At 40.1% G+C, this 14,544-nt stretch overlaps 1 protein-coding gene across 1 annotated transcript in view; it reads left to right on the top strand.

Moving 5' to 3' along the window:
- Positions 1-5,080: 5,080 nt before the first annotated feature.
- Positions 5,081-14,544, top strand: part of LOC103466206 (neural-cadherin-like) — a 132,225-nt gene continuing 122,761 nt past the window's right edge. The window contains exon 1 of the mRNA XM_008411644.3: positions 5,081-8,142. Coding sequence (XP_008409866.2) covers positions 7,143-8,142 — 1,000 coding nt within the window. The 5' untranslated portion in view covers positions 5,081-7,142. The remainder of the gene's footprint in view (positions 8,143-14,544) is intronic.

Here is a 14,544-nt window from a genome sequence, read left to right as displayed (position 1 = left end):
TTTCTTCGGATTTTAAGTTAGTGAAAATAGTGGTTCTTGCACTTTCCATGACAAGTACCATTTTAGTAAATACAATATTTTACTAAGTTTCTAATTACCACCCGATGAACTGGGAAATAATGCAGTAAAATGTTTTCCCAGTAGAAATGTACAAGTTAGAAGTTTTAAACCAAATGTTTACATACTCTATAATAAGACACACTGCCTCTTTTCCCCACTGTCTGACATGAAACCAGATTAAAGCTTTCCTGATAGAGTAACTGAGTCAGGTTTGTAGGATGCCTTTCTTCCACACACATTTTCAGCCCATAACTTTTTTATTGGTCTTAGATCAGGGATTTCTGTTAGCCTCTTCAAAGGAAATATTATTTGTCCTCAAATAACTAATTTGGCTGTACATGTAGAGTCACTGTCCATCTGGAAGACCCATTTGTGCCGAAGGTTTAACTTAGTGGGTGATGTCTTGAGATTCCACTTCAGTATTTCCACGTAATATTTGGGGGGCTTTTTATCCATAATGCCACCTACTGTGTGAAGTACACATCTGACCACTGCATCATGATACTGGGACCACTTCACAGTTTGAATGGTGTTCTTAACTTGGGAAGTTTTCTCTTTTTCTTATAAATATAGCAATAGTTTTATGGCCAAATTTCCATTATTTTCATCAAACTGCAACATTTCTGTCTCTGTCCTTGTGTGTATTAGCAAATAGCATCCTAGCTTTTAATGTTGCTTTTGGAGCAACAGCTTATTTCCCTTGGTGGCTTTCAGTCCATGTTGGTAGGAGACTCAGTTCCCTGTGGATAATGAAACTTCAGCAACCACCTTCCCAAGGTTTTAATTTATGTCCTGGGATCGATGTCATATCTGGTTTAATGCTGGCTTGATATTCCCATTACCCTAATATTTACATGTAGTTATTTGAACAGATGAGCCAGGGATCTTCAGACATCTGAGAGTTGTACCAAAGGGCCAACCCAAACTTAATGAGGTCAACAATTGGCTGATTTCTTGTGATTTTCTCATGATATGATGCCTTAAATTGTTTTGTCAGGTGAGACACCATTTAACTCATGTCTGAAGCTTACAAAGCTATTTCGTCATTATCTGAGGTTTCTCAAAGTGTTCAAAGGCAGAATAAACTTGTGAATTTGAAGAAAATGATAAAAGCATTTCTACTATTGTAGCATTTATCAAATAGAAGTGATGTAGAAAACCTTAACTAATTTAATCTAGTGTCTGACATTGAGAAAAATAGGTTGTGTCCACGTAACGTTATGTACATTGTATGTAAATATCTCGTTTCATCTGTTCTTGATTTCACTTGCCGTTCATGCAAACCCAACGGGTTGAGACCCGACCTAAAACACAAACTTTAATCTGCTATCTGGAAAGTGCTTTGGGTGTCAGAGTGGTCAGAGGAACTGGGGTGGTGGTGGGAAAGTGCATATTATTGATCCCAAACTCAAAACTCAGTGCGGCCACCTTGTGACTAAGTGACAGCTGCAAGAAAATGCTGTTTATCTGTATGTATGACATTGTTTTTGATTTGATAAAATCCAGAGAGGTGGGCTGTTATTACATTGTGTTGCTAAGAATAGTTAGCTTGGACATCAAACACATCAATTGCGATCCAAATATTTTTCTAACTTGGACTAGCAACACAGTTTGGTTGGGTGTTTGTGTCCCAGATCCTGATTCACACATCAGACATGGATGCATTGTAGCACATATAGTCACCAGCTTGTTCTCCACTACATCGTCAGTCTATTTTTGTTTACCTTGCAAAAAATTAATATGCAAATTTCTTTTGAGTACCATCAAAGGCTGCCCAAGTACTAATGGTTTTTGTACCACAGTTTGAGAGCCATGCGTTAGAAAAATGCTCCATGACTTTCATGTGCATGGAAATTGTCAGTCTACTTTACTCAGAGATACCTCTTGCTATTTTTCACACTATATTATCTTATTCACTTCCACCCTAACGCATCTGTCACAATCCTGTCAGCTTCATAAATAGCACATAGTTGAATTTACACTGTTAGTTCATTACCTTGGAACTGGTAGAGAAATGACAGCACAACTAATGGCTTAGACCTGATAGGCTAATTAACTCAGAAAAAAGAGCTGATTTTTTTTTCTGCGTCCAAGGTTATGCTCTGACTGAACCATGATTCAAAGAATGCTAACACTAGCTCATGCAAAATAAAAACTAAAAACAAAACGCCAACTCTGCTTTGTTAAGCAGATGATGACGTAGAACTGAGATGTCGATTTTTATTTTTTATGTTTTGATTTCCATGGTTTAGGGTAGCAAAAAGCTGTTTTCCAAATGAAGTTCTTTAATCACAGGCTTTGCTAATCACAGATTAGAGAGTAAAAGTGAATTTCCAACAAGACGCGGCTCCCTAGGTTCTATTTCTAAAGAACAGCCTATTCATTAATCTTGACTGAAACTTTGCCTTTTCCCTTTTTTGCTTTAAGTGTCTGATATGGTTCCTTTTTACTGAAGCTCTTTGAAATGTTCAATTCAGAAACATCAAATACTGTGTGGATTTTTTATTTATTTTTATTTACGTTAAAATATTAAAGTCACCCATTCATCCATCCATTCACCATCTACCGCTTAATCTGGGGTTTGGTTGTGGGAGCAGCAGCTATCCCCAGCTACATGGGCCGGCTTTTCTGCTGGAATCCCAAGGCAATCCCTGGCAGCCGAGAAACATTTTTACACGTTTTTTGTATTTTTGGTTATCTCCATGTGCTTTGAATATCGAGAAGTGTTACATTTTAGCCATTCTTCTTAGATAGCTTCAGTTCTGCCAGATGGGAGGGAGAGCATCTGTGAAAAGCAGTTTTTATATTTTGCCACAAATTCTTAATTGGATTTAGATCTGGACTTTGACTAGGTCATTTATGAACATGATTTAAATCAATCCCTTTTAGCTCTGGCTTTCTTCTGTATGTTGTTAGTTCTCTTCATATCTTGTTGCAAATTCCAGACATGATTTCTGCAGGCTAGCAATCCACAATGGCTCTCTTCTTGACTAATTTTTCGGTGTGCACTACTAAAACTTGTTCCATCCGCAGATTTTCCTACCTAAGCTGTGGATATCTGCAGCATATCCAGTATTGCGGAGGGTCTACTGGCCTTTTCTCTGATCAACGTTGTCCTTGCCCAGGCTCTCAGTTTAGATGGATTGCTGTATCTTGGCAGGTTTGCAGTTGTGCCACACTATTTCTATTTTCAGATGATGAAGTGAAATGTGATCTGTGACACGTTTTAAAGCTTGACAAATAGAATTATTTTTTCTACTTCCCTTTCGCTTCACCATTATGCGCTACTTTGTGTTACTCGGTCACATCGAGACCTATTAAAATACTTTGACGTTTCTGTTAATATTGCAATAAAGTGTGAAAGGTTCAGGAGCAATTAATACTTTTGCGAGGCCCTGCATACGGTACTTTGCTATTCTGCAACATGATGAGTGAAAGTAAATTTTCAACCTGGTTGCACACGTTGCTTTATACTTAATACTGCCTTTAATAAGCAGCTATGGTTTCCACAGCTAATGTTAGGTGGTAGCTGCCTTAAGGGGATCATAGATCAAATCTAATTAGCTGTTGTACCTAATACATGAGGGAGATGTCTTTATATTTATCCAGCCCCTTTAACTGCTTTCTGCCTTCAGGTTTTGAGGAGGTAAAATGTCCTGGGGGCCCATGAATGCTACAGTACACAGAGCTCCCTTTCCTGTGGGCTGTTGTGGTGTTTCCAGAAATGGCACTTTGAGAAAATTGTGGGGTACAAGGTTGCCTTGAATGCTCACTCCAAAGGTTCACTCATAAATGGCAACCTTAAAGCTGTACGTGCCTAGTCATCCATTCTAATCGTTCTTTCATTCCCTAATAAACCTGCCTTTCACAGCCTATTATTTCTTGACATCAGCACAACGGTCTATTTTTGTGATTTAACAAAAAAAAAAAAAAAAGGAAAAACGCCACTGGGTCTGTTGCATAAAAAGAAAACCTTACTGGGTTTCAAACTTTGTTAAAACTACCTTTATACTATTTTGTAATAGTTAAGCCTCCTTTCCAATAAAAAGGAATAATTGATAACCTGTGTCTAATGGAGCAAAAATGACACAATGTAGCCCACTTTGAGAGCAGTCCTTCATTTCATTTCCCACTAATGACAAAGGTGCTCTGTTCTAAATGTTATAAGGTTTAAGTTGTTGCTTTCACAAGCTGTCTTTGCATCAGTTTGGATAAAGGGGGATAGACTTGGTCAATTATTCATTAAATAAGCATGAAGCTTTTTAATGTTCATTGACTGCTTTCTTTGGTGTGTGTTTTTCTCCTCTCTTTAATGCCCTGAAGCTCCCAGTTATCCGTCAGAGAGTTGATGAGGCTGCTTCATGATTTTTTTTCTTCTTCAACATTCATTACAGCTTTGTTATTTTTATGTGGTTTAAGCTAGTGTTTCATTTTAGCAGACAGAACAGAGAAACCTCAACTGAGCTCTATCTACACCCCCTGGCCATGCCGTGTGACTATGTGTGTATAATATATATATATATATATACAAACTTTAACACTGACAGTCACACTGAATCTTGCCATGAGAGACAACATGATAAGAGATGGGATTTGATTTGCATTCATGAAGCGCTTTAAATGTTCAAAGAAGTTACAGAGCAGGAGCGAGATCACTTGAGGTCCTCTCTTTTTGACATGCAGGCAATTTTGCAAGAGGTCATTTCCCACCAACAGTCCCCATGTCGCGTGAAGGGTTTGATTCTTTTAATGGCAATATTTCTGAGATAACTACTTTCTCCTTAGGTCTGATATTACCAAAAGGAGCCAGAAGGGATGGCTGGGATGGCTGTGCGGATGACACAGCCTGGAGCTTGCGACATATAAAAAGTACAACAATCAACCAACTTGAGGTTTGTGTTTCAGCTCCAAGCGCTGATCCTGAATTATCTGCAGGCTTAATGTTGAGTTGTCAGACTTATTTCCTAAAAAAAAAAATGAAGAAAAAATCAGTTTCTGAAAAGATTTGGCTTAAAGTGCAATGATGGCTGGTGCTTTTGAATTGATAAGGATCTTTCAGCAGCCGCTTTGATGAATTTTTTATTCAGATGTTTTTTTACGAGTACAGAAGTATTGCCTGGCCTCTCACTCTCAATACATTGAAGTACTGATCTATATGGAAAATGATTGATATGACATGTTCTGTTGCCTTTAATTCCCTTTTTCTTCTGACAAAGCAGAACTCTTGAATGTGGATCATATTGAAAGAAAATAGATTAATGGGACATGAGATCCAAGAAGTATTGTCCACAGGTTACATCATACCCCCAGCTGTCAATTTGTTATCACATGTTTCCAAATTAATTGTCTCTACGGGTTTGATATAGGACAACAGCTTCTGGTTAGAAACTAGGACACGTACGGGTTCATATAGAAAATAGACAACATCCTATATGTCTATTTCTTCTGAATGAAACTCAGTAGGAGCCCAGAATGGATACGGGGTTCATGCAAAGGAAATTGGGTGAAAATTGGCCCAAGCAGGGGCAACAGGTTGGACAATGTACAGTTGATGGAGGGCAAATCTAGTTAAAAATTGGGTCTGTGCAGATGGATGCAAGTTGTGATTCAGACACAGCTCTTGTAAAAAAAATAAAATAAAAAATGGCTGAGTTGATATCACATTCTCTTTTGCCTTTACTTCCTTGTCTTGTTGACCATTTAATGTCCCTTAGGGTTTATTCTATTCAGTTTCAAGCTTTCTCCTTGAAGCCTAACCAACATTTATACAGAGCCCATGTGCAAATGAAATGAGTTGATAAATGAACCCCAAAAGGGATTGTCCACAGGTTGCATAAACTTCCTGAGTTAATCATGCATCTTTCATCTATGACAATTGCAAGTAAAAAGAAGGATCCTCTGTATTGGTCAATTACATTTTCCCCGTACAAAGAATCTCATTGCGGACCCTAGTATTCAACCTGAGCAAAATTCATATGGGGCCCATACACATGCTGGGTGGAAGACAGCTATGGGGAATTGGAAGTTTACACTAAGTGGGAATTAGACGTTACCTACAGATTATTTATTTATTTTTGCTCCCAGCACTTGGCTCGCCTGCAAAGTGAGAAAGGAAAGGAAGAGCACCCAGAGTGACGGTGCTAATTTGAACTCTGGTGCGCACATTCTGGCTGCAGAGACATATGGAGCTATTTAGCGTAGACTGCCTTAAATCGTCGTGTTTGCATAGTTTAACAACCCAAATCTCTGCCTATGAATATAAACTCAGGCGCACACTGTAGTTTCTTTTGTTTCTTGTGGGTTACAAATTAAAAAGTGCTTGTGATGTGGCTCGAGCAATGCATTGCAGGTTGAAGGAATAGTAACCTTAAATCCATATAAAACCTGGGAACATTAGGTCATGAGTTCAGTCCCTAAGGGAGAAGATGAGTACTGTGCATGAGTAATTCACCTTTCAGCGACTCATGCAGATTTAAAGACGCGCCGTGTAACCAGCATTTGGATACTTTAATAGTTGCACGCAACGCAGGGTGGAAAAAGCGCATATCTTCAGCGGTCTTCTTGCGAACGGGAAGCATATCAGAGATTTTTTTCCCCCCCTTTCCTTATAACAAGAATTCTTTATGCTGAGAGAGAGAGCGTATGTGGTACGCAGCTGCAAAGACGCATGCCGTGCGTGCAACGGCTCAGTCCCTGTGCTGAGATTTGAGGGAAAGACCCTACTGACCAGCGCTCAGGGTGGGGTTCACCGACTAGGCGCTCCGTCCCCGTGCGCCGACACGCCCCCGCGCTTGGCGCTGTCCGGTTCTCTGGTGCTGAACGCTGGATACCAGAACGGCAAACTGCCTGCAGCGCACTGGACCGTCTGCCTGCACGCAGATCCTTCATGGAGCCTAGGCAGGGATCTCCCTGGCTGCAGAGACTTAAAGTTCAGGGGGCTGACCTGCACGGATCGCACCGTGGATAACTATGAAGGAAATGTTTCTCAAGTGTTTTTCTTTTGTTTTTTGAGGATTTTCTCGTCAGGTGTCCCCCCCCCCGAACCCCCCCCCACGTTTGGAGGTGCATAACTTGCCACCAACATGATTTGGGGTGTTTTGCTGTGTTGCCTTATAATGCCGGCAGCTGGATATAAAACACAGGCTCGATTGCCTTTCTTTCACGGACACATTTTTGAGAACTCGCCAGCGGCGTCCAAAGTGAACGGACTCAGCATTACGGTGAAGCGCATCGACGCGCAAAAATGGTGCCCAGTCTCCGGAATGCACTTTAAATTGTTTGGAAATGGCAGTGAGGATTTCCACGTCTTCGCCCACCACAAGCGGGGAAATGTGCTGCTGAAAACTTCCCGGGTTTTAGACAGAGAGTCACGCTCAGAATACCTCCTGAGCGTCGGGTTGTGCTGCCAGACGTGCGCGTCGGAATCTGCCGTCTTCGAGGTTGCGTTGGTGAAAGTGGACGTGTTGGACACCAACGACCACGAACCGACCCTAGTGAGCGCAGACAGTGTTCATATAAGTTTAGACGACACCACCGCGCTCCGTACTGTTGTTTACAGACTGGAAGCTGTCGACGAGGACAGCGGGAAGAACGCAGAGTTGACGTTCGCCTCCGTACCAAAAAATGGCAGTTTCTATGTTGTCCCGAAAACGGGGGAAGTTTTGCTCGTCGACTCTATCCTGGGTCTCCTTTCTCCCATTACATTTTATCTGTACGTGCGAGATCACGGCTGGCCTCCTTTGACCAGCAAAGCTGTGTTAGTTACTGTTTCACCACAGCGATGGATGACGCGTTCCGCTGATTTAGTCGGTCCAGAGAGGGCAGGACGGTCGCCGAGGGCGCTCCTCGAGTCCAGCACCGTGCTCTCCCTCAACGTGTCTGAGGACGCCGGCATCGGCTCAGTCCTAATGAGCCTAAATCCCACCAGGTTTCAGTCAGCTGCCTACGAGCTCATTTACCCGGAGTCAGAAAGCTCTCCGGTCACCGTGGGCCGCGACAGTGGAGATATAACAGTAACCCGGAGGCTGGACAGGGAGACGGAGCCTTTCCTGGAGCTCACTGTTAAGATTCAAGACAAACGAGGTGTGTTGAATATCCCTCGGTCTATCCGAGCTCAACTCTGGCCACGCAACACCCCGACACCCCGCCTTTCCTCTCCTCTCATTTTCTGCACAATTATCTGCTTTGCAGTGATTTTGCCCTACTTTAATGAAACGCTGCACATTAAATGCACTTGGTTAAACTGTGCCACCATCTGGACACGAAACTTTTCATCACCTGAGGCCCTCTCATTAGACTTGACCCACTGATTAAACTCGTAACGGGCATTGGGGCGGCCCGATATATATGCAAAGTTTGCGGCTGCTAAATGCTGCCTGGGGGAACCAGCTAGAACTTTAATTCAGTCTGGATAAGTTGGCAAATGCCTCAGTTCCACACACACAAGTCTATCTCAGCAAATTAGATCATTCAGATGATCATTTATTTTATGCAATTCCAAAAGTGAAACTTGTATTATTGAAATATCACTCAGCTATATCAATAGGGTGATATATTTAAGCAGTTTGTTGTTTTAGCTATGATTATTATAGCTTAACATCTATAGAAACAGACTGGTTTCTCAGAAAATATTAACAATACAAAAAACCACTGATAAGGATTTTAGATAGATAGATAGATAGATAGATAGATAGATAGATAGATAGATAGATAGATAGATAGATAGATAGATAGATAGATAGATAGATAGATAGATAGATAGATAGATAGATAGATAGATAGATAGATAGATAGATAGATAGATAGATAGATAGATAGATAGATAGATAGATAGATGATAGATAGATAGATAGATAGATAGATAGATAGATAGATAGATAGATAGATAGATAGATAGATAGATAGATAGATAGATAGATAGATAGATAGATAGATAGATAGATAGATAGATAGATAGATAGATAGATAGATAGATAGATAGATAGATAGATAGATAGATAGATAGATAGATAGATAGATATGAGCTTTTGTAGCTAACACTCCTTGTGGGGATTGTCAATGACTGTTAAGTCAGTAGTCTTTCCCACGATAGTGTTGGCCTTTTCGTGGCTTTAAAATAACATTCCTGCATTATAGAGAATGTTGTTTTATTAGTCTTATGTATTATTCTAATCCTGAGACAAACCTTTCGTTTTCTCCATCTGTAATTTCTGAATTTTTATGTTTAAAATAGATTGTTGACATCAATTAATTTTTCAACAATATTTTACTTTGAGATGCACCCATGCAAACGGAAACTTTATTAGTTATGCTCAGTTCAGCTAATTTATGCACCGTTTGTGTCTGAGGTGGGTGTGTATTATGACAGCTGCCACTGCCCTTGCCCTCCACTCCCTCCCTCGGTGGTAACCCCGCTTTCGCGACAAACACAAAATATCCAGTTTGATCACTCTAACCCCTGTGTTGACCAGCCTGTTTTATATTTTAAACTCAGAAATGCTTCATGCAAAACAAAAAAATAAAAAATAAACACTGAAAAGAGTAGAAATTGGTCTCCTGCTACAAATTGGGATTAAAATTTAACAGACAGCCGGGGTTTTTTTCTCACCTAAACACCAGGATTGCATTTTCACAGTAATGACACATTTATTTATTTGTTTTGTCCCGCACAAAGCAACCGAACAATAAGAGCATATTTGATGTCGAAGAATGGTGATTCATGAAGGGACCTTTTCAGATTGACTAAATTATGTGTCCTTGATTGTCATAGTTTTGGGCTGTGAAGTTGTTTTCAGAGCTAATCCGTGTGGAGTGGCAAACCACTGCGACCCTCTCCCTCTCATCAGCTGGCATTACCCCTCTAATCCTCCTCACGTTTGCTCTCTAGGCCCAGGGATTTGAAGAAGCACTACCATAGTCAGGAAACATCTCACATGCTCAGGGAAAAGGTGAAAATTATTGGTAGCTGAGATTTGTACTGAAGTATATGTGTTGCTAAAAAAAAAAAAAGAAAAAAAAAGTTAGACTTTAAGCTCAAAAACAGGAAGATGGAAAAACGAGAAAAACGTTGAATCCAAATAATTTGCTTCTTAATTGAGCCTCACGGTGTGCAGGAAACAGCGTACACTGTTTTCGTTCAAATTGCCTGCTGCTGTTACGTTTCACAGCATGTTCTAGATTGTAATTGCATGCCTGATTGAGATGCATTCTTGCAAAGGTAGGTGTCTGGAGGGTTTTGGGGAGAGAAGGAATATAGTAAAAAAAAAATCTTCTTTCTCTCTTTTGCTCACTTAACAGGTGAGCAGCAAAATTCAGCAGGTCTGGACTGACAGATATTCAGATAGCTTCTTCCATTGTACCTCTCTCACCTGCAAAACTCTCCTCTCGTGATCAAAGGCATGGCATGATTCTTATCCTGTGACTATGGCTTTTCAAACTGAACCCTGGCAGGAGACTGGAACGACAGGCCTTTCTTCTGCTTGTCTCATTTTAGATCCATACATGTATGTCTCTCTGATAGAATAACCCAATTTTAGCCTTTTGATTAGTATTTATAGAGGTTGAGTCAGGTCTCCCACGTGACTTGGTGCTTGAGATCCCTTTGTAATGAATTTTGGGACATGAAAGCCACAATTTCGCAAATGCATCAGGGAGCGTTTTGTGTATGCTTGTTTTGTCTGCGAGTGCGGCTGTGTGGTCACATGAAAATTGACCCCAGGCGCGATAGCAATAGTTTTAATGAGGCCCCATGCGTTTGCGTCATCTTGACTTATTTTACCACAGTGAACTCTCCGAGGCACAGAGCTGTCCGCCGTACTGACAGTCACCTGCTGCGAGTCAAACAAGACGTTGCCATCAGATTACAGGCAGACGGCAGATCCCTCAGAGTTCTAGTTACAGCAGTTTACGGCAAACATTAAAACTACATCAACGTGCAAAAGAAAATAGCTGAAAAATTCTGCTTTCTAAGACTTTCACAGACAACTGAGATTAACTGAGGAGAGTATGGAGGACATGCTTAGATTTGCTTGTCTCGTGATTTATTATTTTTTTTACCCATTCTCCTTTGCCAAATGATGTCTGCGAACACAAATTTTCAGATCCAATCACAAAATCTGTGCTGGATTTAGGTCTGGACTTTGAGCACATTCTGACACGTAACACGTTTTTTGTTCATTCGTATTTCTAAAATAACTTCAGCTCAGTTAGACTGAAGAGAGATCATCTGTTTACCATCAGTTCTCAAGTCATGTAACAGACTCTGAATTGGATTTAGACCGGGTCATTCTAACAAATGGATATGCTTTCATCTAAGTGATTCTGTTGGAGCTTCTTTTTGTTTCTTGCATTTAATTGACTTGCTGGAAGGCTGACCTTTGACCCAATTTAAGGTTTTTTTGGAACCTCAAACAAGTTATCAATTCTGAGCAGCTGTTTAAGAAAAGATAGTGTGTTTGGGAATGTGTGCAGGGATTTGCATAGAAGCTCAATTTTGGTCATTTTAACGCATGGCTAAGCATTCTGTTGTAGCTCTGGTTATATGTCTAACACCGTTGTCCTGCTGGAAGGCTCATCACCATCATCATGTCAGTAGTCGTCTCCAGCCTGCTACTGTCTTAAATCTGTTTTCTTCTCACTCCACCCATCTCCCCAATATTCTGATCCATCTCTCCTGTCTGTTCACTAAAACTCACCAACAAAGCTATGATTACCTCACAGAACAGCTGTGGCAATGCTGGGATTGAGTTTAATTTATGTGTATCAGACTAGAGGGAGCAGAATGCATATCCAGATTGCACTTTGCCAATTTTGTGGGGAAAAAAATGTCTTTTTTTTTCATGCACTTTACAGCTGAGCTTCACTGTGTATTGATCTAATAGACAATGTTTAAATAAAATATATGTGTGGTTAAAACATGACAAGATTAAAACAAAAAGTTAGACTTGAATACTTTTGCAAATCAGTGTTCATACAGGCCCTGAAACATTTGCAGATGTGTAGAGTACAGCCATAAAAGAAAGAGATCTCCACAAAATAAACGTGAGTGCTAACAGTATAATATTCAGTAAATGATGTAAAAAAAAAACAACAACACACCAGTGGCATACGGGGCAGAGCTTCAAAGAAAAGGTGTTGTTTCTCCACAGCCCCATCTGATGAAGCGGTGGTCTGGCCCTGTTGGTTTCCCTGCATGTAGCGACCACTGAACAGTGACCTCTGGGTTATAGCTGAAATTTCTAAACCAAAAACCTTTATCCAGAAATGTTGTGGGACATGAAGCGAGAAGTTCATGTGAGGAAACTCTGCAAACTCCCGCAGTTAAGAGCGTGGAATCAACAGAAATTCTGCCAAGCGTATGTGCAGAGGTGATCAGGCGTTACTAGAAAAAAAAGAAAAGCTGCAATCACTGCAGCTTGTTTGAAAACAGGAGTTTATGTAATTTGATGTACTTTCATATATCTTCATATATCTTTCATATATCTTTTAATAATTCCTTCCAATAATAATATAGAGTATTGCTGTTTTGACTCTCCATGTTGTCTTCGTCTAACGTAAAAAAGATGCATATCAATCAAATATTGTTTGAGAACATGTTTGAACAGAAACAAAAAAAAATATTCACTTCAATTCAAAAATATGAAATTAATCAATAATGCACATTAATACATTTGCAATCGCTCAGAATGTTTTTGATTATTTTTATGTTAATGTTCACACCTGCTAATAGTTTCAAGACATTTTCGGTGGTGGATAAAGTACCCAATGCTATTAGGTGGTGAATGCAGGTTTACTTAATGTATAGTGAAAGCATTCATTAAGCGGTTAATGTGGGCATGAAAAGCTAATCACGGTGGTGTGAGGCTTTTTCGCGTTAATAAGTTTGAGGTGGGTACAGCGTTATGATTAGAGCCATCACAAGAGCTGGTATTAGTGTTGTTCAAATAGAGATTAAAGAGCCAAGTCTGACAGTTAGATATGCTGCCTGCGCATGTAGATGGGAGATGGAGCAGCTCTTCAGGATTACGCACAGTGTGGCGTCAATCCTTTTGGACTTACCTGAAACAGAGTGAGCTAAGCCAACACTCAGCGTCTTTGCTAACAATAGGTCTGAGGATATAATATGTTTGAGCACTGAACTACCTGTGTAGCCTGACGCACTTATCAGAATCAATATTAGGATAGAGAGCCTTGCAAAGTATTCATACCACTTTAGTTTTTCCATACTTTGTCACATTACAACCAAGACAAAATGTATTTTTTTTGTGCATCATGTGACAGACCAGCACAGTGTAGTGCATTAGGAGGTTTTTCCGGATCTTTTGAAAGTCTTGTGTGCATTGCTATTCAAATCCCCCTGAGTCAGTAACTATAAGAGCAACTTTTTAGTGCATTTTCAACTGCAAATCTTTTATAAAATGAAAACAAAATAAAAACATCAGCTATCTCCAACAGCTCTGTACAGCTACAGTTTCTGCCCAGTTGCCTTTTTGTCCCAAATTGGTTATGCTCAATTGCATTGTATTGAGTTCATCTGTGAACATCAATTTTCTTTTAAATATTCACAGATTCACAATGGGATTTAGCTCTGGAATTTGACTGGGCCGTTTTAACCTGGATATGTTTTAATCTAAACCGTTCCATTGTAGTTCTGGCTGATTCCTTTAGGATCGTCGTCCTGTTAGAAGATGATCCTGTCAACATGTATTTCATTCTCAAACAGGTTTTCCTCCATCCATCTCACATGTCACCACCAACTCAGAGCAGCATGCCTGTCCCTGCTGAAGGAAACCACAGCATGATGCTTCCACCACCTTGTTTTACAGCGGGGATTGTCTGTTTAGAATGATGCACAGTGTTGGTTTTCCACCACACATTGTTTTTACTTTGCCCTCTGACCTCTGTGACTCCTACAGAGTCTTAGATGCTACGCAGACATGCCACACTTCAGAATTTCAGGTATAAAAAAATATCTAAAAAGTAAACATCTTTCCTTTCCTGGCCAACCATCTACCATCGAAATCCCGATAAAATACACACTACCTTGGGATTGTTTTGTGACGGAAGTGGAAAAAGTCGAGGGGTCTGGATGTGTCTACAAGGGTTTGACATGTTTTTCCATTCAGGCCAGTCAGGAACCCACATTGTTGATTCTCATCATTATGGATTTGATTGAAATAATTTACAGTAACTCTCGTATCTGATGCTCCTGCTCTCATAAAATTAAACCTTGTTTTGATTGGTATTTTTCTGCTGTAATTGATCAGTTAATGTAACAGTGCAGCAGACTGTCATATCTGACTGCTTCTTTCTGACTGGTTTGAGCTAGCTAATTACTCTCACTCATTTTTGAAACAATATCCGTATGCTACATATTACCATCCCTGCGACGTGATTCATTACACCACTTTCTTTTTTAATTACGCCTCCAAAAGTTTGGAATTGCTTTCTCTTTTTGCGGAACAAGACTAATACTTAGGTAATTTC

This window comes from Poecilia reticulata, chromosome 6, assembly GCF_904066995.2.
Source record: "Poecilia reticulata chromosome 6, P_reticulata-male-v2, whole genome shotgun sequence".
In the NCBI taxonomy this organism is placed as follows: domain Eukaryota; kingdom Metazoa; phylum Chordata; class Actinopteri; order Cyprinodontiformes; family Poeciliidae; genus Poecilia; species Poecilia reticulata.
Note: the sequence above shows the minus strand (reverse complement) of the source record. Positions and strands in the feature narration are given on the sequence as shown.